The 27,385-nt window shown below is 41.5% G+C and overlaps 1 protein-coding gene across 1 annotated transcript in view; it reads right to left on the bottom strand.

The window, feature by feature from the left end:
• LAMB4 (laminin subunit beta 4) overlaps nt 1-26,126 on the bottom strand; it is a 109,520-nt gene extending 83,394 nt beyond the window's left edge. The window contains 10 exon segments of the mRNA XM_029234020.1: nt 7,991-8,179; nt 9,485-9,605; nt 10,936-11,021; nt 11,024-11,149; nt 11,328-11,391; nt 12,703-12,891; nt 14,587-14,660; nt 17,203-17,338; nt 20,434-20,588; nt 26,093-26,126. Coding sequence (XP_029089853.1) covers nt 7,991-8,179; nt 9,485-9,605; nt 10,936-11,021; nt 11,024-11,149; nt 11,328-11,391; nt 12,703-12,891; nt 14,587-14,660; nt 17,203-17,338; nt 20,434-20,588; nt 26,093-26,126 — 1,174 coding nt within the window.
• Nucleotides 26,127-27,385: the final 1,259 nt, after the last annotated feature.

Genomic DNA, 27,385 nt, shown 5'->3' with positions numbered 1-27,385 from the left:
GAGATGGGCGTGAGCCGCGGCTAAAAGCACGGACCCCAGAGACGGGCAGGAGACGCTAAGGCTGCTGCTGCCCCTCTTTGTTTCCTGGTGCGCGAGGACAGGGGATTAAGAGCGCTGCTTAAAGGAGCTCCAGAGATGGGCGCGAGCCGCGGCTAAAAGCACGGACCCCAGAGATGTGCATGAGACGCTAAGGCTGCTGCTGCCGCCACCAAGAAGCCTGTGTGCGAGCACAGGTCACTATACACACCTCCCCTCCCGGGGAGCCTGTGGAGCCCGCCACTGCCAGGGGACCGGGATACAGGGACAACTTCCCCAGGAGAATGCACGGTGCGCCTCAGGCTGCTGCAACGTCATGCCGGCCTCTGCCGCCGAAGGCCCGCCCCGCATTCCGTGCCCCTCCCTCCCCCCCGGCCTAAGTGAGCCAGAGCCCCGGAATCAGCGGCTCCTTTAACCCTGTCCTGTCTGAGCGGGGAACAGACACCCTCCGGCGACCTACACGCAGCGGCGGGGCCAGATCCAAAGCTGAACCCCGGGAGCTGTGTGAACAAAGAAGAGAAAGGGAAATCTCTCCCAGCAGCTTCAGGAGCAACGGATAAAATCTCCACTATCAACTTGATGTACCCTGCACCTGTGGAATACATGAATAGACAACGAATCATCCCCAATTGAGGAGGTGAACTTTGGGAGCAAAGCAATATATATATTTTTTGCCCTTTTTCTCTTTTTGTGAGTGTGTATGTGTATCCTTCTGTGTGTGATTTTGTCTGTATAGCTTTGCTTTTACCATTTGAGCTACGGTTTAGTCTGTCCATTTTGGTTTTTTTTTACTTCTAAAATTGTTTTTCTTAAAAATTATTTTTTATTTTAATAACTTTATTTTACTTTATTTCATCTTATTTTATCTTCTCTTTCTTTCTCTCTCTCTCGCTCTTCCTTTCTTTCTATTTTTTCTCCCTTTTATTCTGAGCCATGTGGATGACAGGCTATTGCCAGGTGTCAGGGCTGTGCTTCTCAGGTGGGAGAGCCCAGTTCAGGACACTGGTCCACAAGAGACCTCCCAGCTCCACGTAATATCAAACGGCGAAAATCTCCCAGAGATCTCCATCTCAAGGCCAAGACCCAGCTTCACTCAACGACCAGAAAACTACAGTGCAGGACACTATGCCAAACAACTAGCAAGACAGGAACACAACCCCACCCAATAGCAGAGAGGCTGCCTAAAATCATAATAAGGCCAGACACCCCAAAACACACCACCAGATGTGGACCTGCCCACCAGAAAGACAAGATCAGTCTCATCCACCAAAACACAGGCACTAGTCCCCTCCAATAGGAAGCCTACACAACCCACTGAACCAAGCTTAGCCACTGGGGACAGACACCAAAAACAACGGGAACTATGAACCTGCAGCCTGTGAAAAGGAGACCCCAAACACAGTAAGATAAGCAAAATGAGAAGACAGAAAAACACAGAGCAAATGAACGAGCAAGGCAAACACCCACCAGACCTAACAAATGAAGAGGAAATAGGCAGTCTACGTGAAAAAGAATTCAGAATAATGATAGTAAAGATGATCCAAAATCTCGGAAATAGAGAAAATACAAGAAACATTTAACAAGGACCTAGAAGAAATAAAGAGCAAACAAACAGTGAGGAACAACACAACACATGAAATTAAAAATTCTCTAGAAGGGATCAATAGCATAATAACTGAGGCAGAAGAACGGAGAAGTGACCTGCAAGATAAAATAGTGGAAATAACTTCTGCAGAGAAGAATAAAGAGAAAAGAATGAAAAGAACTGAGGACAGTCTCAGAGACCTCTGGGACAACATTAAATGCACTAACATTTGAATTACAGGGGTCCCAGAAGAAGAAGAGAAAAAGAAAGGGACTGAGAAAATATTTGAAGAGATTAAAGTTGAAAACTTCCCTAATACGGGAAAGGAAATAGTCAATCAAGTCTAGGAAGTGCAGAGTCCCATACAGGATAAATCAAAGGAGAAACATGCCAAGGCACATATTAATCAAACTCTCAAAAATTAAATACAAAGAACAAATATTAAAAGCAGCAAGGGAAAAACAACTAATAACATACAAGGGAATCCCCATAAGGTTAACAGCTGATCTTTCAGCACAAACTCTGCAAGCCAGAAGGGAGTGGCAAGACATATTTAAAGCGATGGAAGGGAGAAACCTACAACCAAGATTACTCTACCCAGCAAGGATCTCATTCAGATTTGACAGAGAAATTAAAACCTTTACAGACAAGCAAAAGCTAAGAGAATTCAGCACCACCAAACCAGCTTTACAACAAATGCTAAAGCAACTTCTCTAGACAGGAAACACAAGAGAAGGAAAAGACCTACAATAACAAACCCAAAACAATTAAGAAAATGGGAATAGGGACATACATGTCGATAATTACCTTAAATATAAATGGATTAAATGCTCCAACCAAAAGACATAGACTGGCTGAATGGATACAAAAACAAGACCCGTATATATGCTGGCTACAAGAGACCCACTTCAGACCTAGGGACACATACAGACTGAAAGTGAGGGGATGGAAAAACATATTCCATGAAAATGGAAATCAAAAGCAAGATGGAGTAGCAATCCTCATATCAGACAAAAATGACTTTAAAATAAAGACTATTACAGGAGACAAAGAAGGACAGTACATAATGATCAAGGGATCAATCCAAGAAGAAGATATAACAATTGTAAATATTTATGCATCCAACACAGGAGCACCTCAATACATAAGGCAAATACTAACAGCCATAAAAGGGGAAATCAACAGTAACACAATCACAGTAGGGGACTTTAACACCCAAATTTCACCAATGGACAGATGAGCCAAAATGAAAATAAAGAGGGAAACACAAGCTTTAAACGATACATTAAACAAGATGGACTTAATTGATATTTATAGGACATTCCATCCAAAAACAATAGAATATATATTCTTCTCAAGTGCTCATGGAACATTCTCCAGGATAGATCATATCTTGGGTCACAAATCAAGCCTTGGTAAATTTAAGAAAACTGAAATTGTATCAAGTATCTTTTCTGACCACAACACTATGAGACTAGATATCAATTACAGGAAAATATCTGAAAAAATACAAACACATGGAGGCTAAACAATACACTACTAAATAACCAAGAGATCACTGAAGAAGTCAAACAGGAAATCAGAAAATACCTAGAAACAAATGACAATGAAAACACGACGACCCAAAACCTATGGGATGCAGCAAAAGCAGTTCTAAGAGCGAAGCTCATAGCAATACAATCCTACCTTAAGAAACAAGAAACATCTCAAACAACCTAACCTTACACCTAAAGCAATGAGGGAAAGAAGAACAAAAAAACCTCACAGTTAGCAGAAGGAAAGAAATCATAAAAATCAGATCAGAAATAAATGAAAAAGAAATGAAGGAAACGATAGCAAAGATCAATAAAACTAAAAGCTGGTTCTTTGAGAAGATAAACAAAATTGATAAACCATTAGCCAGACTCATCAAGAAAAAAAGGGAGAAGACTCAAATCAACAGAATTAGAAATGAGAAAGGAGAAGTAACAACTGACACTGCAGAAATACAAAGGATCATGAGAGATTACTACAAGCAACTCTATGTCAACAAAATGGACAACCTGGAAGAAATGGAGAAATTCTTAGAAATGCACAACCTTCTGAGTCTGAACCAGGAAGGAATAGAAAATATGAACAGACCAATCACAAGCACTGAAATGAAACTGTGATTTAAAATCTTGCAACAAACAAAAGCCCAGGACCAGATGTCTTCACAGGCAAATTCTATCAAACATTTAGAGAAGAGCTAACACCTATTCTTCTCAAACGCTTCCAAAATATACCAGAGGGAGGGACACTCCCAAACTCATTCTATGAGGCCACCATCACCCTGATACCAAAACAAGAGAAAGATGTCAGTGAGAAAGAAAACTACAGGCCAATAACACTGATAAACATAGATGCAAAAATCCTCAACAAAATACTAGCAAACAGAATCCAACAGCACATGAAATGGATCATACACCATGATCAAGTGTGGTTTATTCCAGGTATGCAAGGATTCTTCATTATACACAAATCAATCAGTGTGATACATCATATTAACAAACTGAAGGAAAAAAACCATATGATCATCCCAATAGATGCAGAGAAAGCTTATGAGAAAATGCAACACCCATTTATGATAAAAACCTCCAGAAAGTAGGCATAGAGGGAACTTTTCTCAACATAATAAAGGCCATATATGACAAACCCACAGCCAACATCATCCTCAATGGTGAAAAACTGAAAGCATTTCCACTAAGATCAGGAACAAGACAAGGTTGCCCACTCTCACCACTCTTATTCAACATAGTTTTGGAAGTTTTAGCCACAGCAATCAGAGAAGAAAAGGAAATAAAAGCAATCCAAATTGGAAAAGAAGAAGTAAACCTGTCACTTTGCAGATGACATGATACTATACATAGAGAATCCTAAAGATGCTACCAGAAGACTACTAGAGCTAATCAATGAATTTGGTAATGTAGCAGGATACAAAATTTATGCACAGAAATCTCTAGCATTCCTATACACTAATGATGAAAAATCTGAAAGTGAAATTAAGAAAACACTCCCATTTACCACTGCAACAAAAGGAATAAAATATCTAGGAATAAACCTACTTAAGGAGACAAAAGACCTTTATGCAGAAAATTATAAGACAACGATGAAAGAAATTAAAGATGATACAAATAGATGGAGAGATATACCATGTTCTTGGATTGGAAGAATCAACACTGTGAAAATGACTCTACTACCCAAAACAATCTACAGATTCAATGCAATGCCTATCAAACTACCAGTGGCATTTTCCACAGAACAAGAACAAAAATTTCACAATTTGTATGGAAACACAAAAGACCCCGAGTAGCCAAAGCAATCTCGAGAAAGAAAAATGGAGCTGGAGGAATCAGGCTCCCTGACTTCACACTATACTACAAAGCTACAGTAATCAAGACAGCATGGTACGGGCACAAAAGCAGAAATATAGATCAATGTAACAGGATAGTAAGCCCAGAGATAACCCCACGCACATATGGTCACCTTATCTTTGATAAAGGAGGCAAGAATATACAGTGGAGAAAAGATGGCCTCTTCAATAAGTGGTGCTGGGAAAACTGGACAGTTACATGTCAAAGTATGAAATTAGAACACTCCCTAACACCATACTCAAAAATAAACTCAAAATGGATTAAAGACCTAAATGTAAGGCCAGACACTATCAAACTCTTAGGGGAAAACATAGGCAGAACACTCTATGACATAAATCAACAGCAAGATCCTTTTTGACCCACCTCCTAGAGAAACAGAAATAAAAACAAAAATAAACAAATGGGACCTAATGAAACTTAAAAGCTTTTGCACAGCAAAGGAAACCATAAACAATACGAAAAGGCAACCCTCAGAATGGGAGAAAATATTTGCAAATGAAGCAACTGACAAAGGATTAATCTCCAAAATTTACAAGCAGCTCATTCAGCTCAATATCAAAAAACAAACAACCCAATCCAAAAATGGGCAGAAGACCTAAATAGACATTTCTCCAAAGAAGATATACAGATTGCCAACACATGAAAGAATGCTCAACATCATCAATCATTAGAGAAATGCAAATCAAAACAATGAGCTATCATCTCACACCGGTCAGAATGGCCATCATCAAAAAATCTACAAACAACAAATGCTGGAGAGGGTGTGGAGAAAAGGGAACCCTCTTGCACTGTCGGTGAGAGTGTAAATTGATACAGCCACTATGGGGAACAGTATGGAGGTTCCTTAAAAAACTAAAAATAGAACTACTGGGCTTCCCTGGTGGCGCAGTGGTTAAGAGTCCGCTTGCAGATGCAGGGGACACGGGTTCGTGCCCCGGTCCAGGAAGATCCCGCATGCCGTGGAGCGGCTGGGCCCGAGGGCCACGGCTGCTGGGCCTGCGCGTCCGGAGCCTGTGCTCCGCAACGGTAGAGGCCACAGCAGTGAGAGGCCCGCTTTCCGCAAAAATAAAATAAAATAAAATAAAAATAGAACTACCATACGACCCAGCAATCCCACTACTGGGCATATACCCTGAGAAAACCATAATTCAAAAAGAGTCATGTACCAAAATGTTCATTGCAGCACTATTTACAATAGCCAGGACATGGAAGCAACCTAAGTGTCCATCAACGGATGAATGGATAAAGAAGATGTGGCACATATATACAATGGAATATTACTCAGCCATAAAAAGAAACGAAATTGAGTTATTTGTAGTGAGGTGGATGGACTCAGAGTCTGTCATACAGAGTGAACTAAGTCAGGAAGAGAAAAACAAATACCGTATGCTAACACATATATATGGAATCCATGAAAAAAAAAAGGTCATGAAAAACCTAGGGGCAAGACAGGAATAAAGACACAGATGTACTAGAGAATGGACTTGAGGATATTGGGAGGGGGAAGGGTAAGCTGTGACAAAGTGAGAGAGTGGCATGAACATGTATACACTACCAAAGATAAAACAGATAGCTAGTGGGAAGCAGCTGCATAGCACAGGGAGATCAGCCTGGTGCTTTGTGACCACCTAGAGGGGTGGGATAGCGAGGGTGAGAGGGAGGGAGATGCAGGAGGGAAGAGATATGGGAACGTATGTATATGTATAACTGATTCACCTTGTCATAAAGCAGAAACTAACACACCATTGTAAAGCAATTATACTCCAATAAAGATGTTAAAAAAAAAATTAAGTGTGACAAAACCCACATTACCAAGAGTTAAAGTGTGACAAAAGCCAGTGTTGGCCAGGAAGTAGAGTAACAGGAACTCTCATACACTGTTGGTGTGGCTGTTAATTGTTATACCAACTTAAGGGACAGTTTACTATTATCTAATCAACTTGGAAAGGTTAACAGTCTATGGCCCAGTCATTCCACTCCTAGGTATGACTCTTAGGGACAGTCTCTGTGCATGTGCACAAGGCCACATGTACAAGAATGTTTACTGAAGCATCGAAAGAAAAATGGACAAATAGATTTTGTTACATATATAGGAAGGAAGAATTCTATATAGAAATTAAAATGGGAGAACTAGGGGCTACATGATATGGACAAATCTCAAAAATACAATGTTGAATGAAATACTCAAGGGTACATACAGCATATCATCTATCTCAAGTTTGAAAACATGTCAACATGTATTGTTTGTGGATGAAGACATGTGAAAGCCTAAAAACAAGCATGGTAATGATGATTGCCAAATATATGAGAGTTTATCCCTAGGAAGGAGGGTAGACAAAGGGGACAGGTGTGCAGCTGGGACATCCCATCCACAATGCTGTAGTGTTCTAGTAATGGCCTGAAGGTGAGAGGGTAAGATATTACATTTTCACAAAGCTAGTGGTGGCTCTATTTTATATATATATATATATATATATATATATATATATATAATTCTGTATTATTTTGTCTATGAGTGAAATATTCCCTCTGAAAAAGTTGACATTAAAGATAAAAGGAAAGATTTTTAAAGGTTGAAAAAAGAAAAATGAAACGAGATAATAGCTTAGCAAATTTGAATCATCTACAGCCAAATGCTGTAGCCAGTTTCTCTAGTTACTTCCTTGAGCTGACACTGCAGGTACATGTGGCCTCTTCTGAAACCATCGCCCCATCCTGGTTGAATTCAGAACAGTTTCCCGAATCATCAGTATAAGCCCCGGCCGCAAGACCACCAGGGCGGACCTGGATTACCTGGCCCAACTTGTTCAGAGAGAGAAAAGCTCTCAGAGCCGAAGCGATTTTGCAGTTCCCACCCCCAAGAGGGCAGTTAGGAGACTCCGCTGAACCCAGGGTGGGCTGACAGCCCCAGGGACACCAACTTCATCGGTGTCTGCTCAGATGAGGGGAGAGGATGGGTCAGAGGCTGGGGACTCACGAATGCACGCGTACGGATCCGAGATGGCCTTGAGGGGGTCCCTGTAGAAAAGGGGTCTGAAGCGATCGCAGTGCTGGCCCTCGGTGTTGTGCCGGCAGCCGTCACACACGTACCCTCTGCGACTCCCACTCGCCAGGTACACGGTCTTGTCGAAGTGACAGCGGTCAGGGTGTCCGTTACAGCGACAAGCTGAGAACCGAGTGGAGTTACGAGAGATTCGCCAAGGTCTCAGGGATGAGCATCCTCAGGATGGTGGCTCCACGCTCCATCACCCATTCTCCCCTCCTCCGCTTTCTTCAGCCACCCCGCCTTCTTTCACCAAATATACAAAGGCTTAAAATAGGTGCTTTCAAGGATCTTTCTAGTACTCCGATTCTGCTCATACACTCTCTGTAAAATGTGTTCCCGAAATGTTTAATAGTTAGTTTTTTTTTTTTTTAAATCAAGCGAACAAATCTAACTCATTTGGGTGACCTAGAAGCCCTAGCATGCAGTATTTTTGTTGTCCTTCCGTAAAGAATACTTTTACTGACTCGGGCTTTGTAAATCGGAATTTTTTACATCATATACTCTGCAGTATGGTACTACTGGATTCTCCAGATCGGATGCTAGAGCTGGGCCCAGCCAGCCTCTGCTTCTCTAAGGCAGAATTGATGGAAGGGGAGCTGCAGGCTGTTTTCCTCCCATCAGGGGCTCTGCCAGAGTGTCAGAAGGAAAGGCAGTCTGTTTAGAGGGATTTGTGCGTCTTTGTGGTAATGTCTATGCTGTTCATCCCGTTGGGTTTTTCCCTGTAAAGAGCATCATCTCTGACTACGTTTTGCTGGGTCTTATCCACTGTGACACTCACGGATGGGGCTTTTCCATAAAAGCTCATCTGACAACCTCTCCTTCGAATCCTGTTTTCCCCATATTTGGGAAAAGAAACTGGATAACAGATTTATTTGGAAGTTCATCAAAATTCGGAGGTAGCAAACACATGACAAAACGCCCTCCTATCTTAGCCTCAATATTTTATAAAAAATACAACAGCCTGTCCAACTCCATTCTGGACCTCATTTCTCATCTTAGCTGACATACGGTTCAAGGTCACCTTCACTGAGTGTGTGATAATTCAGGAAAACAGTGGGGGTCTTTGTACCCATCCTAGGGGTCACCACATTCCTGGAGTGGCACCGTCCTCACAGATATTACCATTTCATGGCTATGCCCCCCCTCTGCAAAGGGGCCACACAACATGCATGTTGTCTCGTTCTTCAAATTAATGTGAATTTTTGGTGTGAAGGTTTGAGAAGCTGGTGATTCTTCTATGTGAGATACTGGGAGACATGAGGCTATCACACATTTGGAGCTGTAAGCCACAGGGGTTCACCACCTGTGCTGCCTGCAGCTCCACAGACACAAACTAAATGTTCTCCAAGAGAAGGAAAAGCAGAGATCGTGTAAGGAGCTCATATAAGGAAACTCGGTGTATGCTGAGAGCGGAGGTCCACCCACCTCGGCAAGTGCTGTCCAGGGGGCCCACGGCTAGCCTCCAGGGAACGTCCTGGAAGAAGTCCTTGCACCTCTCACAGTTCGGGCCATCTGTACTGCGCTGACAGATGCACCGACCATGAACCTGCATGTGTGAGGAACACAAACGGTGTGAACACAGGGCTTATCTTAGAGCTTTGAGGACGCTGGGGTTCTTTAAATGGAAAATGACGTACCAGGCCACGGGGTCCCTCTGGGTCTTAGTTTCCCATCTGTTAGTTACAATACCAGCCTTGACTATCTTTTATTATTTGCTTAACTAGCTTTTAAATTAAAAAAAATTTAAGATGTTTAGTGAACACCTAAATGTTTTTGCATTTCTGAATTCTAATTTCAGGGAACACAGAACGCACATTTTGCAGCCTTTGGCAAAATGAGGGCCAGGATGGGGAGTATGTGTGTACACGTGCGCGTGCACGTGCGTGTGCGTGTATGGGGTGATTTAGGAGCATCAAGGAAAAGAGGGAACTAGAAACCAGAAAGCAACTAGAGAAAGGTATGTGATTCTATTGTTTTTTTCACAAAATGCCCTCCGTGTCCACGTTCCCAGGGAAAAGTTCCAATTCCAGTGAAACACAGAGGTGTCTAGGTGGGAAGATGCAATAGCCTCAATCCAGCCTTGTCTGTTATGACCAATAGTTCAAAACTATTGAGTTAGACACACCCCCAGGACCCTGCAAAAAATACCATTCTTCGGGGCTTCCCTGGTGGCGCAGTGGTTGAGAGTCTGCCTGCCGAGTCAGGGGACACGGGTTCGTGCCCCAGTCCGGGAAGATCCCACATGCTGCGGAGCAGCTGGGCCCATGAGCCATGGCCGCTGAGCCTGCACGTCCGGAGCCTGTGCTCCGCAACAGGAGAGGCCACAACAGTGAGAGGCCCGCGTACGGCAAAAAAAAAAAAAAAAAAATACCATTCTTCTACTACATTACTCTTTTACGATTAGTCCCAGGAATGGAGAAGATCTGCACTGCTTAAGATAGAGTAATTTGTAGTATAAGTGTTACTTGGGGTGACCATCTTCAGAGCATCAGATGTCACTCAGACACCTTGGCACTGAGCACAGGCTCTCACATGATAGACCTTCAATATGTCTTTGTGAGACAACGCATGTGAACTTACGGGTCATCCCTAGCAAATCTCCATTCCCTAAAAAACCAATAAACAAAAGACAGCAAAACGGACTGTCTTGAAATCATAAATTATAAATTCTGCCCATTAGCTGAACGATGCCCACATGTGGCAGAATCCACAAGAACCTCTGTCCAGAGAACAGAAGACCCCCAGAATGGCCTGACGGGCCAGGTTGAATGAAACAACATTGTTGATCCCCACATACAGAGTCTGATCTACATTCAGCACCAAGACAGTGAAGGGAAGATGGGAGAGCCAGCCACGCTTTCAGGTTTGCAACTCACCATTCCGGGAGGGCTGAAAACTTCTCCGCTCAGCTTCTGTGTTGGGCCACATTAGCTAGCGTGGCCACTGCAAAAACAGCTTCCTGAGCCACCATCTCATACAGAGCATAGTAGTATTTATCAAGGGAATCATTTTGCGTCCTTCCAAGCAAAGTATCCCCGAGGATATGGAGTTTGGTAAAGCTCATCCTCAGGTTTGTTAATGTCACAAGGTCTAGAGAAAGGAAAATAATGAAATTAACGAATCGAAGTGCATTTAGGTTGGATGGGTTCAATGCACCCTGCTTGACTGACATCCCCTTAATGTCCCCTAGATATGCAATAACAAGAAATTCCCCTAACGTGAAATTCTAGAAAAGGAGTTGGTGTGAAAAATATAAAGCAATTCATACCCTGGACGTAGGGGCTGTAAGGGTTTTCTATTTCAAAGCTGGGACCCAAAACTTTTTAAACAACCTGTAAAACAAATGTAGGTAAATTTAGAGTATTTTACCCCAAAAACATAATTATTAAATATACTCTTAAAGAAGAGATTCTGACCTTACAAGAAGGCTGAGCCATTGCTTCCCACCTGGTGTAAAATGCAGATTATCATTTGGGTTTGAGACAAGCTGGGACCTGGGACCGTTTGCTGCAGTGCTTGCACCTGAACACACCTCTCCTCCAGCAACAAAATACAGAGAAACTGCATGGGACTAAAAATAACTGCGCCCGAAAGATACAAAGAGACCAAAGAACCCAACTGCCACTTTTGAAGAACCTGGAGCAAAAACAGGGTGTCAGGAGCAAAAGCAGGGTATTGTGCGTGCCCCCTGCACGCAACACTACCTAAAAGGTGGGCAAAACACCTAAGCCACCCCTCTGGCCCGACCCCTGGACACAGCCTACCCTCGCCCCGGATGAGAAACAAGCTTGTCCCCCCCTCGGGGAGTGAGCAAGCAGGGGAAACTGTTGTTTGTTCTCGTTCCCCCCTGCTGCAGCAGGGGCCCCAATAAAGTCTTGCCTGAATTTCTTGTCTGGCCTCTAGTCAATTTTTATTGATTGGGGAAGGCCAAGAACCCTGGTCCATAACAGGTTCTCATATGAATAAAAATACCAAGAATGAAAATGAAGGAAGGTTGTTAAACAGTCATTCTGGCTCTTTACGCACAAGTGGTCCATGTAGATGGAAGTGCTGATACCACTGGTGAAAGGGCTCCTCTGCCGGGTTGGGATGGAGTGATGGGGTCACTATTCATCAAGTCATCGTCAATTTAGATCTGGCAGGGGATTCTGGACCTGCCTTCTGCCACTCTTCCTTCTAGTCTAGCTGATAAGGTCATATCTCCCAAGCACACTCCTACCCCCTGACCCTCTGCCCATCACCAGCTTTGCTCTGAGGAAGTTCCTGGCAGATTCCACGTGGGTGGGGACTTACAGAGCAGGGAGCTGAGACAACTAATCCAGGGCTGCCGCCAGCCTCTGTAGTTCCTTTACAAGGGTTAGAAAAAGATGTTGCTTCCTCTGGTGCCCAGGCTGCATTTTAGCCCTTGCTTACCTTCAGCACAGCACTCCTCTACAGGATGATTTCTTATAAGGTATTTATAATTTATCTGAATATAAGATGAATTCAGGACTCATTTCAATCCAGACACATTCATTCTGAAACAACCAGCAGCTCAAGTTCAATTTCAGTAAACACTACCTAAATTGTTTGCATCTCAATTAACCACATTAACAAAAACAGGTTTCATTTATGGCAAAGAAATCCAAGGAAGGAAATGCTACCTCACCACCAGTGGAGGGTTCAATATCTGAATATTTGGAGTCACAAAGAAGGTCTCCCACTCCGTGGGCCTGGCCAGATGTGATGTTGGGGAAGGAAGTAGCACAGTCTTTGGCAAAATATTTGAACACTCTCCAGGTGTGTCCATAGTCTGTGGAGCATTCAATTCACATTGCAGCAGGCCAAAAAGTCTAGGAGAAAAATGAGTTAAACTTGTCATACATCACAAAAGTTGATTTTATTACCCACTCCAGATTGAATGTTTCCATTTTCAAATTCCATTTTTTAAAACTTTATTTGTATCTTTAAAAATCTATTCTACCAGGCTTCCCTGGTGGCGCAGTGGTTAAGAATCCGCCTGCCAATGCGGTGAACACGGGTTCGAGCCCTGGTCCGGGAAGATCCCATACGCCATGGGGCAACTAAGCCTGTGCGCCACAACTACTGAGCCTGCGCTCTAGATCCCGCGAGCCACAACTAGGGAGCCTGCGACCCACAACTACTGAAGCCCGCGCGCCTAGAGCCCGTGCTCTGCAACAAAAGAAGCCACCACAGTGAGAAGCCCGCGCACCGCAATGAAGAGTAGCCCCCACTCACCACAATCAGAGAAAGCCCGCGCACAGCAACGAAGACCCAACACAGCCAAAAATAAATAAGTAAATAAAATACATTTACAAAACAAACAAACAAAAAAATCTATTCTACCATGAAAACACCGAAATCTCTTTCTAACAGGCGGGCGAGTATTTATGAGCACATGCTTTGCCCCAGAATCGAATTCCACTTTTAAATTGTTTATGGTTCTGTGAATTATTAATTGAAGCAAGATAGCATACTCATTTTTAAAAAAGGCAGTGTAGCAGATATTTTACAGCAATTTGCATGTGGTTTTTCTTTGCCTAGAATGCTTTTCCTCTGGCAAACTCCTACACATACTTCAAAATCCACCATGAAGTTTACCAACTCCCCAGAGCCATCTTAGCCATGTCAATGAACCCCCCAGCATTCTAATCATACATCTATTTCTGCACTTGTCACTTGGCATTATAATTTCAAATTTATATATGTATGTGTGTGTGTATATATAATATATATATTATATATATGTTTGTATACATGACTAGACTGTGAGCTCTTTGAAGGCAAAGACTGGGTTCTTTTTAAAATTTTTAAAACATTTAGTTTTATGTTCCTTTGTTGGTTTTTTTTTTTGCGGTACGCGGGCCTCTCACTGTTGTGGCCTCTCCCGTTGCGGAGCACAGGCTCCGGACGCGCAGGCTCAGCGGCCATGGCTCACGGGCTCTGCGGCATGTGGGATCTCCCCGGACCGGGGCACGAACCCGCCTCTCCTGCATTAGCAGGCGGACTCTCAACCACTGCTCCACCAGGGAAGCCCCTTATGTTCCTTTTTTATTACCAAAACCTAGCTCCAGGCTTGACATCAAAATTAGAATTTTGATGAATGATTAAAGAATGACAATAGTACAGGATTTTCTCTGGCATCTACCTAATCTCAGTAAAGAGCCTTTAAATTTTCTTCCTCTTTTGATCACAATTTTTCCCTAAATAATTTCCAGTTCCTGCCCTCTTATGTCAAAAATTATCTTTCTAGTTCTTGTAATCTCTATCAACCCAGGGCTTGGAGGTTTCCTTTTTGCTGTATCTTCCAAGATTTTATTTTATTTTTATGCTTAATCTAAATAAATTATTAATGAGCAGAGGGGTTTTTTTTTTGTTTTCCATTCAAGAACAAAAACCCAGAAGACAAAGCTTCAGTTGGATTTAAACAGCTTTTTGTTCTCTGTAGGGAAGCAAGGAAGCAAAATTGTAGGTATACCAAGCATTTGGTAAATAGATAAGGGGACAGCAAGCCTACACATCTGTACCTTAAATGTCAGAATAAGTTGATTGAACTGAAATAATGCCTCTAGATCCAGTCTGATGCTGACATGATCAAGACCTAAAGGAAAAACGAGAAAGAAGAAAATCAGTGATTTTGAGAGACCCCTGTTTATCACGTTAATCCCTCATTGTGGCTTGTCTGTAACGAAACCCTTTGAAATCTCATGGTTGGTGATCAACACTCTTGCCTAGTCTGCTGCAGTGGTTTCCCAAGTCAGCCATGCCCAGGAGAAGGTCCACGTACAGGTAATACCCGTTTTCCCCTGACTGTGCCCACATCCACCTTTTGGTGGCAATGCACACGGCCACTGTGTGGCAGCATCACGTACCACCAAGGGAGTTCCCAGACATTCCCCAGAGGTGGAAAGAGAAGGATCATTTCCTTGACCTCAAGTCTTGACTCAACATAAGCTAGCAGGCACAGCATGGCAAACACCCTTTCCTTCCAACAGCTGCAAAAAAGCATGTGAACTATTTGTATTGTCACTTAGCAGAAAACCCAGCGTGGATTATTTCCCTGGGACTGAGGGTCTGTGGGTTCCTCTGTGGCCACCAATCATGTCCTTGTTCAATGGATGACATAGAAAGACAACCTCATATTATGCTTGCCCTAAATGAGCTTATATATTATGACGATTCCCACACTCCCTTCTCATGGTCTAGGATCTCCTAAGGGAGATATATTTAGGTGTCCAAAGAGAACACATGGATTGTAGCCCAAAGCATCCTGGCCAGGACTTTGCACTGAGATAGCTGCCATCCAGCTCTAGCACGGACACAGAGGATCAACCCCAATCCAGACGTGATAGAAGCCGCTCTCGAGCGGAACTGTCCGATGGGAATATGACTCCCATGTGTCATTTAAAACTTTTTAGCAGCCACATTTTAAAGTAAAAAGAAGGAGAAATTATTTATCTTTATTAATAATAAATATAATAAATAATACTTTATTATATTTATTATAAATTATTTATAATACATATATATAATATATTGAATATTACTTATATATGTCATACATGATATAATGTATTATTTATCATTTATGTCATATATGATATATATAATATACTTAATCCAATATATGAAAAATATTCTCATTTCAATATATAGTCAACATTTTAAAAATTAGTAGTGCTTTATTACACATATATTTTTCTCGAAATTAAGTCCTAGAAATCCAGGATGTTTTTACATTCACAGTACATCTCAGTTTGGTTTTGCCATGTTCTGCATGCTCAGGAGCCACGTGTGGAGCCACAGTATTGGACAGTCTAGTTCCAGAGAACAGTGGCTGCACTGTGGTGAATTGGGGAGCAGCTTAGCATTCTAGGCTGAATGGCTTGGGGAAGGATTTGCTGCCGAGACAGCAGCCACACTCCAGGCTCTGTGTCAAGGGCTCCTAGCTCTTTCTGGAAAGGACATCTCTTGTCCCCTGTCTAAAGTTCTTGGTTGAGAACCCATCTTCTGTGTAGTCAGCTTTGACCGAAGGGCATTCCTTCTGTAAGGAGACGTGGAACGAATGCTGGACGTGTGGGTCAAAGCAGCTGTGAAGCAAAAATGGCCGCATCCGTCAGTGTGGCAAAACCCACCAACATTCACTAAGGAGAGTCCAATGACAGACCAATCATTAGGATCCAAAATGAACCAGCATTTAATAGACACCAATCATGTCCCTGTCCAATAGGTGACATAAAAAAATAGCCTCATATGATGCTTGCCCTAAATGATCTTACCTATTATTATTCCCACACTCCCCTCTCATGGTCTAGGATCCCCGAAGGGAAATATGTTTAGGCATCTGAACAGAATAGAGGAATTGTAGCCCAAGGTGCAACATACAGAGATGTGGCAATGGAATCCTCTTCTGGGTTAAGGGCTCCAGACCAGTGTTGAAGAGGGCCCATCATTTAATATAGGCCAACCAGCTGCATTAAACACATAAGGCCCAAGGCTGGGGTGGGAAACAAGAAATCCCCAATCAGGTCCAAACTTACAGTGGTGTCTAGGAAATAAGGACGGTCAGGGCCGGTGTGAGGTTCAGTATCACAGTTATTCATGAACAGGGAAGGGCATCAATCCAGGAAAGAAAGACTGCAGTGAGTAGCCAACTCTCCTCTCAGTTCGATTTTTATATTAAAATCTTTGGCTTACAGTAAGAAATAAAATGTCCGTTCTCTTTTTCCCTTCAGGAGTTGAAAAAGGAAAAAGCACATGGTATTAACTCTCAGACTTCCCCTGGGTTATTATTTCTGTTTACAGCAGTGTGTTTTATATATGGCTTAATTTACCAACACCTCATAACTTTTTTTTTTTTTTTAACAAAGAACAAGAGGATGCAGAGCTACGTTCTTTCCCACCACAGAAAAAGTGAAACATTCTGAGTTATGTGCTTAAAAAATACTTCGATTTCTCAAGAGGAAAATAATCTTTCTTAAAATAAAAATTAAATTTTGTTTTTTTAGAGGGTTTTACATTCTCAGTGGATACAATTCCATTTCAGTATAACTCCTTGCTGTGATAGTGCCAAAATCATAGAGTGAAAGGTGCCTTACAAAAAATTTGAAGGAATAAAAAATTGGAATGGAACTTAATCATACTGTTTTCTGATTGCCACCATTTTTCTTCTCCATCTGGTTCAAAACTTGGGATTACATTCTCAGTGGTGTGGCTGTTGGGTTGGGCGTGCGGATCATATGGAAATCTGGAGTCACAGATGAGGCATTTTTGTTCCCCCTGGAAAACACATCATTAAAATTAAAAATAAAGAATCATCATTACTTATTGTTGATACGAATTTAAAAACAAGCTGTACTTACTATATTTTTCATTCAGTCTGGCTAAAAATAGAAAGTAGAGGAAGTAACAAGACATCAATTTTTCCATCAATAGGCATTTAACTACAAAAATAAACAAAATTAAGATGTGACCTAGAAATTTTATAAATTTATACACTTGGGACAAAAATGCAGATTTATGTAGAACTAATAATTTTTCTCATACAAGGGGCAGAGGAACTGGAGGTTATTTTAAACTATAGAAAAATAATTAGGATATACTATTGAGTTGGAATGACTCTCTTTAGCCAAAAAAAAAAAGAATAATTAGGGACTCCCCTGCTGGCACAAGGGTTAAGAACCCGCCTGCCAATGCAGGGGACATGGGTTCGAGCCCTGGTCCGGGAAGATCCCACATGCTGCGGAGCAACTAAACCTGTGTCCCACAACTACTGAGCCTGCTCTCTAGAGCCTGCAAACCACAACTACTGAGCCCGCATGCCACAACTACTGAAGCCCTCGTGCCTAGAGCCTGAGCTCTGCAACAAGAGAAGCCACCACAATGAGAAGCCCGCACACCGCAATGAAGACTAGCCCCTGCTCACCGCAACTAGAGAAAGCCCATGTGCAGCAATGAAGGCCCAACGCAGCCAACAATAAACTAAAACAAATAAAATTCAAATAGCTATATAAAAAAAGAATTAGGAAGAAATTAGTGAAATAATTGGCCATTAGTTTATCTGCAACCATCATCCTTTCCCTCTCAGACATTATTTTTGGCATAAAAGCTTCCAGGGCCAAAATCTTTGCGTCACACATGTGGATTTTATAAAAGATTTTCATTAAACTCACAATAGAGAGACCCACCCTCTTGTCTTGCAGACTAGAAGGTTTCAGTTAATTGGAACTAGTTTTGCTTGGGATGGATTTTCAAAGGTTATAACAGTCAAGATTGGCCTTTGAGTTTGCTTAATTAAATGCATCCACTTGTAGCTCTACTTACTTAAAACTCCTGGGGAAATCTCCCAAGATTTCCAAAGGACTGCCAATGGTCTGCACAGATGTTCCTGGCTAATATTTGCGGGACTCTGGAGGATCATTTTTGCAAAGCTTCCAGGAAGCAGGAGCTATTTCTTCCATTTCCGTATTGGAAATTGCCCACAACAGCAAATGTGCTGGTAGGTATTCAGCGAGTGTTTGATTTTATGTTTGATCATGGCTTACAAGGGCCTACACGATCTGACCTGGCCCACCTCTTTTGTTGAACAAATGCATGATGATTTTAATGACTATGTCAGCTAGAGTCTGTCAAAGTAAACCAGCCTTTCAAGAGATCTATAAAATCTTTTTAGAAGCATGGGCCACCATAAGCCTTATACTTGAAGAAAACCAAAATGCCCTTTGGAAATTAAGGACTCATACAAGCAACATCAGTTCTGCCTAGAGGAAGGTTTGCCCCAGATCTGTCCTAAAAGAGCAGCAGGAACCCTGTGATTCCACTAAAAGGTGTCAAGACTTCATTTCAGTAATACTATGAAAATTATTGGGGAAAATGTCTAACTTCAAGGGCCATTTTGATTGTGGGTCATTTTTTTTTTTCTGTAAACGTTTTCGAAGCACAATCTTTGATGGAAATGGCTACAGAGGATGCTTAGTTGTGGCAACTAGATATGGGAGGTCCAACTTGGGTAGCACTGAGTCGATGTTGACTTGAAGATTCGGAAGAGAATGTTTCACCTGATAGCTCTTTGCTAGACAATGGATGAAAAAAAGGTATCTTCCATGCCAGGCAAATGTTTACGTAACTAGTACTTGTAGTCCCACCTGTAATACTTTGTCAGCCAGAAGCTATCTTGAGGTTTTTATTCCAGTTTGAAGATGAAGATTTCTGTGATTACCTAGACCAAAGAAGCTCTGCAGTTTGATTTATTTCTATTTTTGGTGTAACTTTGCAATCCAGGAACATCAATTTCTAATTATCATCAGAGTATAGTGGCTCATGACAACTTAAGCAAATGCCAATGGTGGAAGGACAAGAGGGGTGATGCCAGTGTTGGAAAGTTTCTAGTATTACAGTTGGGAGCTACTTCTTTGTCCAGAGGACCTGGACTTCTGGAAGTTACCTGAAGGGCCTTCCATCCCACCTGACCTAAAACTGAGCAAAACTATAGTGTCATTTCCTTGCACATGTAGAGGATTTGCTTTCTTACACAAGTACTTCCCAAACTTAGGCCAGGGCTCAACATTCAGGTATTGTCTCCACTTATTTAGAATCATCTTCTTTTTACTAGAAACAAATGAGAATACAAAGCCTTTCCCAGAGCCTCCGGGAGTTGCCTTAAACGAACAATACATGGAAAAGCCTGGGCCATGAACATTAGGCTTACATCCAACTTCCTTCCTGAACATCCTCTCAGTTAAGGGGTTGACGTGATTGCCTTGGGCTTTTCAGCAGGTATGATACTCAGATGACCTTGGATGCTTGTTTCAGAGCCCAGGGAAGAAAAAAAAAGCAACTGGTCCTTTAATAAAATGGGTCTTTAAGAAAAAAAAGGCACAAAAATATGTTCACATCAGGATTTGATAGTCTCTAGACAAGACAATTTCCAAGTAGCATGGAACTGTAGACAATTCCAAGTCGGCCCCAGCTCCATCTCCACCTGAAGCAGGGCAGTGAGAACTCACGTTCAGCATAATAGCCTTGCGGCCCTGAGGGATCTTCCATCTTCACCCAACTAGTCAATTAAGTCCACTCCATGAGAGTCACTAAGGCAGCCAAGCAAAACAGTATACTGTACAGTATTCCCTTCAAAGACTGAATCAAAAAAGCGTTTTCTGTCTAACTCTAAAGGTAACAAGAAATAGATGAAGCCCATTTTCCTTTTTCCCTGATCAGGGGAGTTTTCCCGGATGTTGAATTGAATCACTTGTATCTCTGATGTTTCGGAAAGCGTGCTGTCTCCTTTTTACTGTTGTCTCGACTGCCCTAGATGTACTTGGAAAAATCTGCAGCACTGACTAAATTATGTCCCAACAAGTAAAGAATCAACCCACCTCAAGGTAACTGAGGATGCAGTATTTCTGGGTCCCGCCCAGCCCACAGGTAGAAGCAGAGAGCTGCGCGCTGCAACCCACCAGGAGATTGCTGGTGGGGGGGCGACAAGCACCTCTGTTGCATTCATCTTGAGCTTCCATGTAACTGAGCAACCCTTGATCATGACAGAAACAGGACAGAGGAGGCAATCTAAGGGTAGCAGAAGGCTTAGAGAAGCAACTGGTTAAGTGGGAGAGTTAACAGTCTGTGCATTTTTAATACTAGTTCTGTGATTATTAAGATCCTGGTGGTGGATACTGTTGGCGCCCTCAGCCTGATGGAAATCTCTTAGCCTGGGAGGTTATGCCACCTGTGCTCATGTCCCCACCGGGCCCAGCCGGTAGCCAGTGACTGATGGATACATATTTCCCAGCCATTGCCTCAGGCTGGGCTCTACTCTGTGGTGCAATTTATGCTCAGAAGCTCTCCTGGGAGGAGGTTGAAGCCAGACTCCTGCTGGGACCCCATCCTGCCTCCACCCCCCTCACTCTCCCTCCTCAGAGCACTCCCTCAATAAATCACTTGCACACAAATCCTTGTCTCAGGCTCTGCTTCTGGGAGACCTGATCTGAGACAGCCTCCATTCGCTGGGAATTCTCTATGTGTTATTTTAGGGCAAATAACAAAGACGAATGCATAGACACGAGGAAGGAGAATCCTCATCCCGCCTCTTATACCTGTTGTCCAAACATGGAGAAAATCAACTGGAGAATTTAAGAATTCCTTGGGAAATAACTTTCTCTTAAAATATATAAATTTAACTGACCCCTTTATAACCTGAATTGCTGGGTTCAGATACACCATGGACCAAATCATACCCCTCTGGGATAAAGGATGGGACAGGTGGGAGTTTCAGCCTGTATAGTACACTTAGCCATTGGTATCTGCCGTCCAACAGATCTGTCATGAAGGTTTCAGTCACAGGTGAGCCAGAGCATTAAAGGGCAGCCCTATCTCAACTGTCACCTCAGTTCTTTACTTTTCACGTGTAGCCTCTGAAATAGTATCTTTAAAGCTTGGTTTAAAAATGATTTTTAAAGTTCTGTTTGTTTTAAAATGTTAAATTCTGAGTTAAGATAACTTAAATCTTTATATGTGAATGCGGGGTGGGTATGGTAATCCAAACTATTTCTTGCCTGCGTGGATTGTCTGCAGGGTTTACTCCGTTATGTTAAAGTCACACACTTAAATTGACAGCAAGCTCATGATCCATAAAAAGAAAAATTGGTAAATTGGACCTCATCAAAATTAAAAACTTTGTGAAGAGGTAAAAAGGCAAGCTACAGACTGGGAGAATATAATTACAAATCACGTATCTGACAAAGCACTTGATCTAGAATATATAAAGGGCTCTCAAAACTCAACATTAAAAAACCAATCCAAGTAGAAAATGGCAAGCAGCATGAATAGACATTTCACTGTAGGAGACAGACAGAGAGCCAGTAAGCACCTGAGAAGATGTTTAACATCATTAGCCATTAGGGAGACGCAAATCAAAACCACAATAGCACTACATACCTAACAGAATGGCTAAATAAAAAACAGTAATAACTCCAGCTGCTGGAGAGGATGGGGAAAACTGGATTACTCATACACTGCTGGTAGGAATGTAAAATGGAACAGCCACTCTGGGAAGACGTACGGTAGTTTCTTATAAAGCTAAGAATGCGCTTATCATACAACCTAGTAATTACACTCTTAGGTAATTATCCCAGAGAGATTAAAATATCTATTCATAAAAAATCTGTATAGCATCTTTATAATGACCCCAAACCGGCAACAACCCAGATGTCCTTCAGTGGGTGAATGGTTAGGTAAAGTGTGGTCTATCCATACCATGGGATACTACTCAGCAGTAAAAGGGAGGGAGTCGTTGATACATGCGACACTATGGATGGATCTTCAAGGAATGATGCTGAGTAAACAACACCAATCTCAAAAGGTTATATACTACATAATTCCTTTTCTTGAATGACACAATTCTAGAGCTGGAAAACAGATTCATGGTGGCCATGGGTGAGGGAGGGGGAGAGGTGGGTGTGGATATAAAAGAGTATTACTAGGGATCCTGGAAGTGATGGAACTGTTCTGTATCTTAACTGTGGTATGGTCTCATGAATCTATACACGTGATAAAATTGCATAGAATTAAATACACACACACACAAACAAGGGCATGTAAAATTGCAGAAATCTGAATACGGTTAATGGATTATTTCAATGTCAGTTTCCTGGCTGTAATATTGTATTGTAGTTACACAAGATGCTACCATTGGGGAAAATTGGGTGAAATGGGATCTCTCTGTATTTTTTCTTTCTTTCTTTTTTTTTTTTTTTTTTTTTTTTGCAGTACGCGGGCCTCTCACTGTTGTGGCCTCTCCTATTGCGGAGCACAGGCTCCGGATGCGCAGGCTCAGCGGCCATGGCTCATGGGCCCAGCCGCTCCGCGGCATGTGGGATCTTCCCGGACCGGGGCACGAACCCGTGTCCCCTGCATCGGCAGGCGGACTCTCACCCACTGCGCCACCAGGGAAGCTCTCTGTATTATTTCTTACAACTGCATGGGAACTTGCAATTATCTCAAAACAAAAAATTAAAAAAAAAAACACCCCAAACAACTCCCTCTCCCTTCAAAATCACCCCATCAGCCTCTGGATGGTGAATCATGTAAATCCCACACTCTAAAATAATACACACAGGACAGGTTCCAGCTGCTCCTATATACTTTTCCCGAGACATGAAAATTTATGCCAAGCCCTGATTTCAGCAGACAGGGGTGGGAGGGATGGGCCTAAAAGGAAAAATAATTACCATACTGTGGAATAAGCTTGGCTTCTCCTCAGTTTTTTCAACGATAAAATTATAAAGAATCTTCTATCATGGACTTGTTTTGAATGGATTTAATGGATTGCTTTCCTTCAAGCTGTCCTCCAAAAATACAGCCTACTGAAAAATAATGTTCTTTCCCTTGTGTACACATTACCCACATCTATTCTGCTAATATGGTCATTTTGTGATTATTATTAGGTGTTAAACATATATATAGATCACGTTTCTATAGCTAAGAATATGATCCATAATGTCTCCTTCCCCACAGATTACCAAAAGTCAGTTTGAATGGGGAATTTTCCACCTTCCATCTCATTGCAAAGATTATTATACTAAAACAGAGCATAATATTTCTTTCTCTTTGAGATGTGGTTAGGCCCCTCACACACTTTATTTCACTATATAATAGATGATCCTAGCTTGGTTAACCTGGATGTTTCTTTTTATTCACCCAACAATCCAAATCCCCATCTCCTTTTATTTCCTAGAATTGGCATCTAGGATAAATAACTAACCTAAAGTTTGGACTTCAATAGACAGAGGCTTTTTCAAAAAGGGCAGGTATAAAATCTCTGCTAATGCTACGTGTGGATTAGCTAAGATTCCCCTTCCAGGGCTTTGTTCTTTTAGACAGGTTCCATCCTGAATTCTTTTATTGGAATTGTTGCCTTAGAGATTGAATATGTTTTTAGAACCTGACTTGGCCAAACATGTTTTAATCAAACATGTACTTTTCAGAAATAAAAGTATTCCAGGACTTTGGGAAATTGAACTATTATTCATGTAATATTCTACCACCAAATATGAACTTCTGGTCTAAAATACTTGGCAGAAAGTGGTGAAAAACCTTAAGTAGTTAAACCTTCATGCCTGAACATAGACAGACGTAGCAATATCCTTCCTGGATTAAAGCTTTCAACTGCTGAGTTATTACATGAGCAATAGGTTGGAATTGATTTCGAGAATAATGTTTCTGTCTTTAGAAAATCAATGTATTGCTCAAAAATGACATAAAACTTGATGACAGGATCTTAATAAAAATGAATTTAGGAAAGCTGGTCATTTAAAGAAAATATACAGTAAATTTTCGGTAAAGTCAGAGTCATTTATAGATACAACCATTATTATATGATCTCTCAGTAATTTTGGATATTGTTATAATTTTCTTAAACACATGTGATGTTTTCATCTAGTTTAGACTTCACTTCAGAGTTTAGAGGCTATAAACACACACATCCATTTATGTTCTCACACACATTATTTACTATGAGTGAGCAAACGTGCAAAGGATGCACATTGGATAAGATTTGCACTTTGTATACAGTTCCCCAAACCTGGGGCCAATTTTATGATCTTTTCTCCTTATCTTCCTTAGTTAGAATACAAGACAGAGGGTTTAAATAGGCTTCAGTATTTATATAAATGCCTGTGGTCGAACTATAAACCAGAAAATGCCCATGCAGATGAGGTGGGGCTAACCTGGTTGGTAGTTTGACCACAGGCTACCCTAGAGATTTGGGTTAGAGCAGGTAAAGCTTAGGTTTAGAAACCCAGGATCTGTTGCAGGGAGACCTTTTCCGCCCAAGCTAATTTAGTTTTGAAGGTTTTCCCTCCAGAGAGAAGGGTCTCCTGATTGAGGCCTCTCTGAGGTTCTGTGGCGTGGTTTAGAACTTTGGCAAGGTGTAAGTTATCCTATGGAGAGGCCGGGAAAAGATGCCATGACTGGTTGCTTCCGATTTTGAATACTGTTTTAGTCCCAAAGAGAACATCCTAAGAAGATATAGATGGGGACTTCCCTGGCCGTCCTGTGGTCAGGACTCCGCGCTTCCACTTCAGGAGGTGTGGGTTCGATCCCCAATCAGGGAACTAAGATCCCACATGCTGCACAGTGTGGCCAAAACAAACAAACAAAACAAAAAACAAAGCAGATGTAGACAAGACCAACTCTTCCCTGACTCTTTGAGACCAGATCTAAGCTTCCTAGTCCTGGGGGGGGGGAGCGCAGTCCAGTGAGTCTCCACTTCCATTGGCTGGCTTGTGGCTTGCCTCTGAGGCAGAAATTTTTCAACAAAGAACAAATGAGACTTTACCATCAAGAGCTGTTCTTCTTTGTTCCATGACCAGCCAAGCTAACTGAGAATTTGCCTCAGGGTTTGGGAGTTGCCAAATTAAAAGAGGAGATTCTTAAAGTCTACTGCCCTGAAGAAATTCAGCAGGAATATTTCAAGAGAAGATTCTAAGCAATTTAGTTAGTAGTCACTCAAAGCAGGGCTGTTATAGATACAGAAAAGCAGGATCAAAGAGAGTAATTGTTGGAAACATCTTCTCTATGACTAATATAAATGATTCTCAGCTTATTAAAGACAGCCCAGTATGCAGAATTTGGCCTTTTAGTTCTGAGTTGCAGCTTACTCAGAAGAGGGAATTTTGCCTATAAATTCTTTATGAGACCTCATCACTGGGATAAGTGCTATATTCAAAGCAGAGCCATTTTAAAAAATTAAAATGCATTGTATGTGTAAATTAAGAATCTGAAAGTACTTTGCTTTTTTTAGTATCTTATTTACCTGCTGCTGCTAATACTCCATTAAAGAGTGACAGAAATAGCTATGGGTGGATAATGGCCATGTTTGACTGAAACTTTCTAGTTGTTGACACAATTATACAACAGAAGAGTCATGCAAATATGTGTTAGCATAGAAAAAAGAGGTGGATATGTTTAAAACCTATCTCCACTAAATATTTTAGAACAATTCAATACAAGCAGAAAATGGATTTTGGTAATACTCACCAAGGTGCAAAATATAGGTCAGTTGAAACTGCATTCCTTGCAAGGATTCTTCAATATACACAAATTAATCAATGTGATACACCATATTAACAAATTGAAGGAGAAAAACCATATGATCATCTCAAAAGATGCAGAGAAAGCTTTCAACAAAAATCGACACCCATTTATGATAAAAACCCACCAGAAAGTAGGCATAGAGAGAACTTTCCTCAACAAAATAATGGCCATATATGACAAACCCACAGCCAACATCGCCCTCAATGGTGAAAAACTGGAACCATTTCCACTAAGATCAGGAACAAGACAAGGTTGCCCACTCTCACCACTATTATTCAGCATAGTTTTGGAAGTTTCAGCCACAGCAATCAGAGAAGAAGAAGAAATAAAAGGAATCCAAATCAGAAAAGAAGAAGTAAGCTGTCACTGTTTACTATACATAGAGAATCCTAAAGATGCTACCAGAAAACTACTAGAGCTAATCAATGGATTTGGTAAAGCAGCAGGATACAAAATTAATGCACAGAAATCTCTAGCATTCCGATACACTAATGATGAAAAATCTGAAAGTGAAATTGAGAAAACACTCCCATTTACCACTGCAACAAAAAGAATAAAATACCTAGGAATAAACCTACCTAAGGAGACAGAAGACCTGTATGCAGAAAATTATAAGACACTGATGAAAGAAATTAAAGATGATACAAACAGTTCGAGAGATATACCATGTTCTTGGATTGAAAGAATCAACATTGTGAAAATGACTCTAGTACTCAAAGCAATCTACAGATTCAATGCAAGCCCTATCAAACTACCACTGGCATTTTTCTCAGAATGAAAACAAAAATTTTCACAATTTGTATAAAAACAAAAAAGACCCCGAATAGCCAAAGCAATCTTGAGAACGAAAAATGGAGCTGGAGGATTCAGGCTCCCTGACTTCACACTATGCTACAAACCTACAGTAATCAAGACGGTATGGTACTGGCACAAAAACAGAAATATAGATCAATAGAACAGGATACAAAGCCCAGAGATAAACCCATGCACATATGGTCACCTTATCTTTGATAAAAGAGGCAAGAATATACAATGGAGAAAAGACAGCCTCTTCAGTAAGTGGTGCTGGGAAAACTGGACAGCTACATGTAAAAGTATGAAATTACAATACTCCCTAACACCATACACAAAAATAAGCTCAAAATGGATTAAAGACCTAAATGTAAGGCCAGAAACTATCAAACTCTTAGAGAAAAACATAGGCAGAACACTCTATGACATAAATCACAGCAAGAT

The sequence above is a fragment of the Monodon monoceros genome, unplaced genomic scaffold (genome assembly GCF_005190385.1).
Source record: "Monodon monoceros isolate NGI ecotype Baffin Bay Population unplaced genomic scaffold, NGI_Narwhal_1 Super_Scaffold_2, whole genome shotgun sequence".
NCBI lineage: Eukaryota > Metazoa > Chordata > Mammalia > Artiodactyla > Monodontidae > Monodon > Monodon monoceros.
This window is presented reverse-complemented; position numbering and strand designations above follow the sequence as displayed.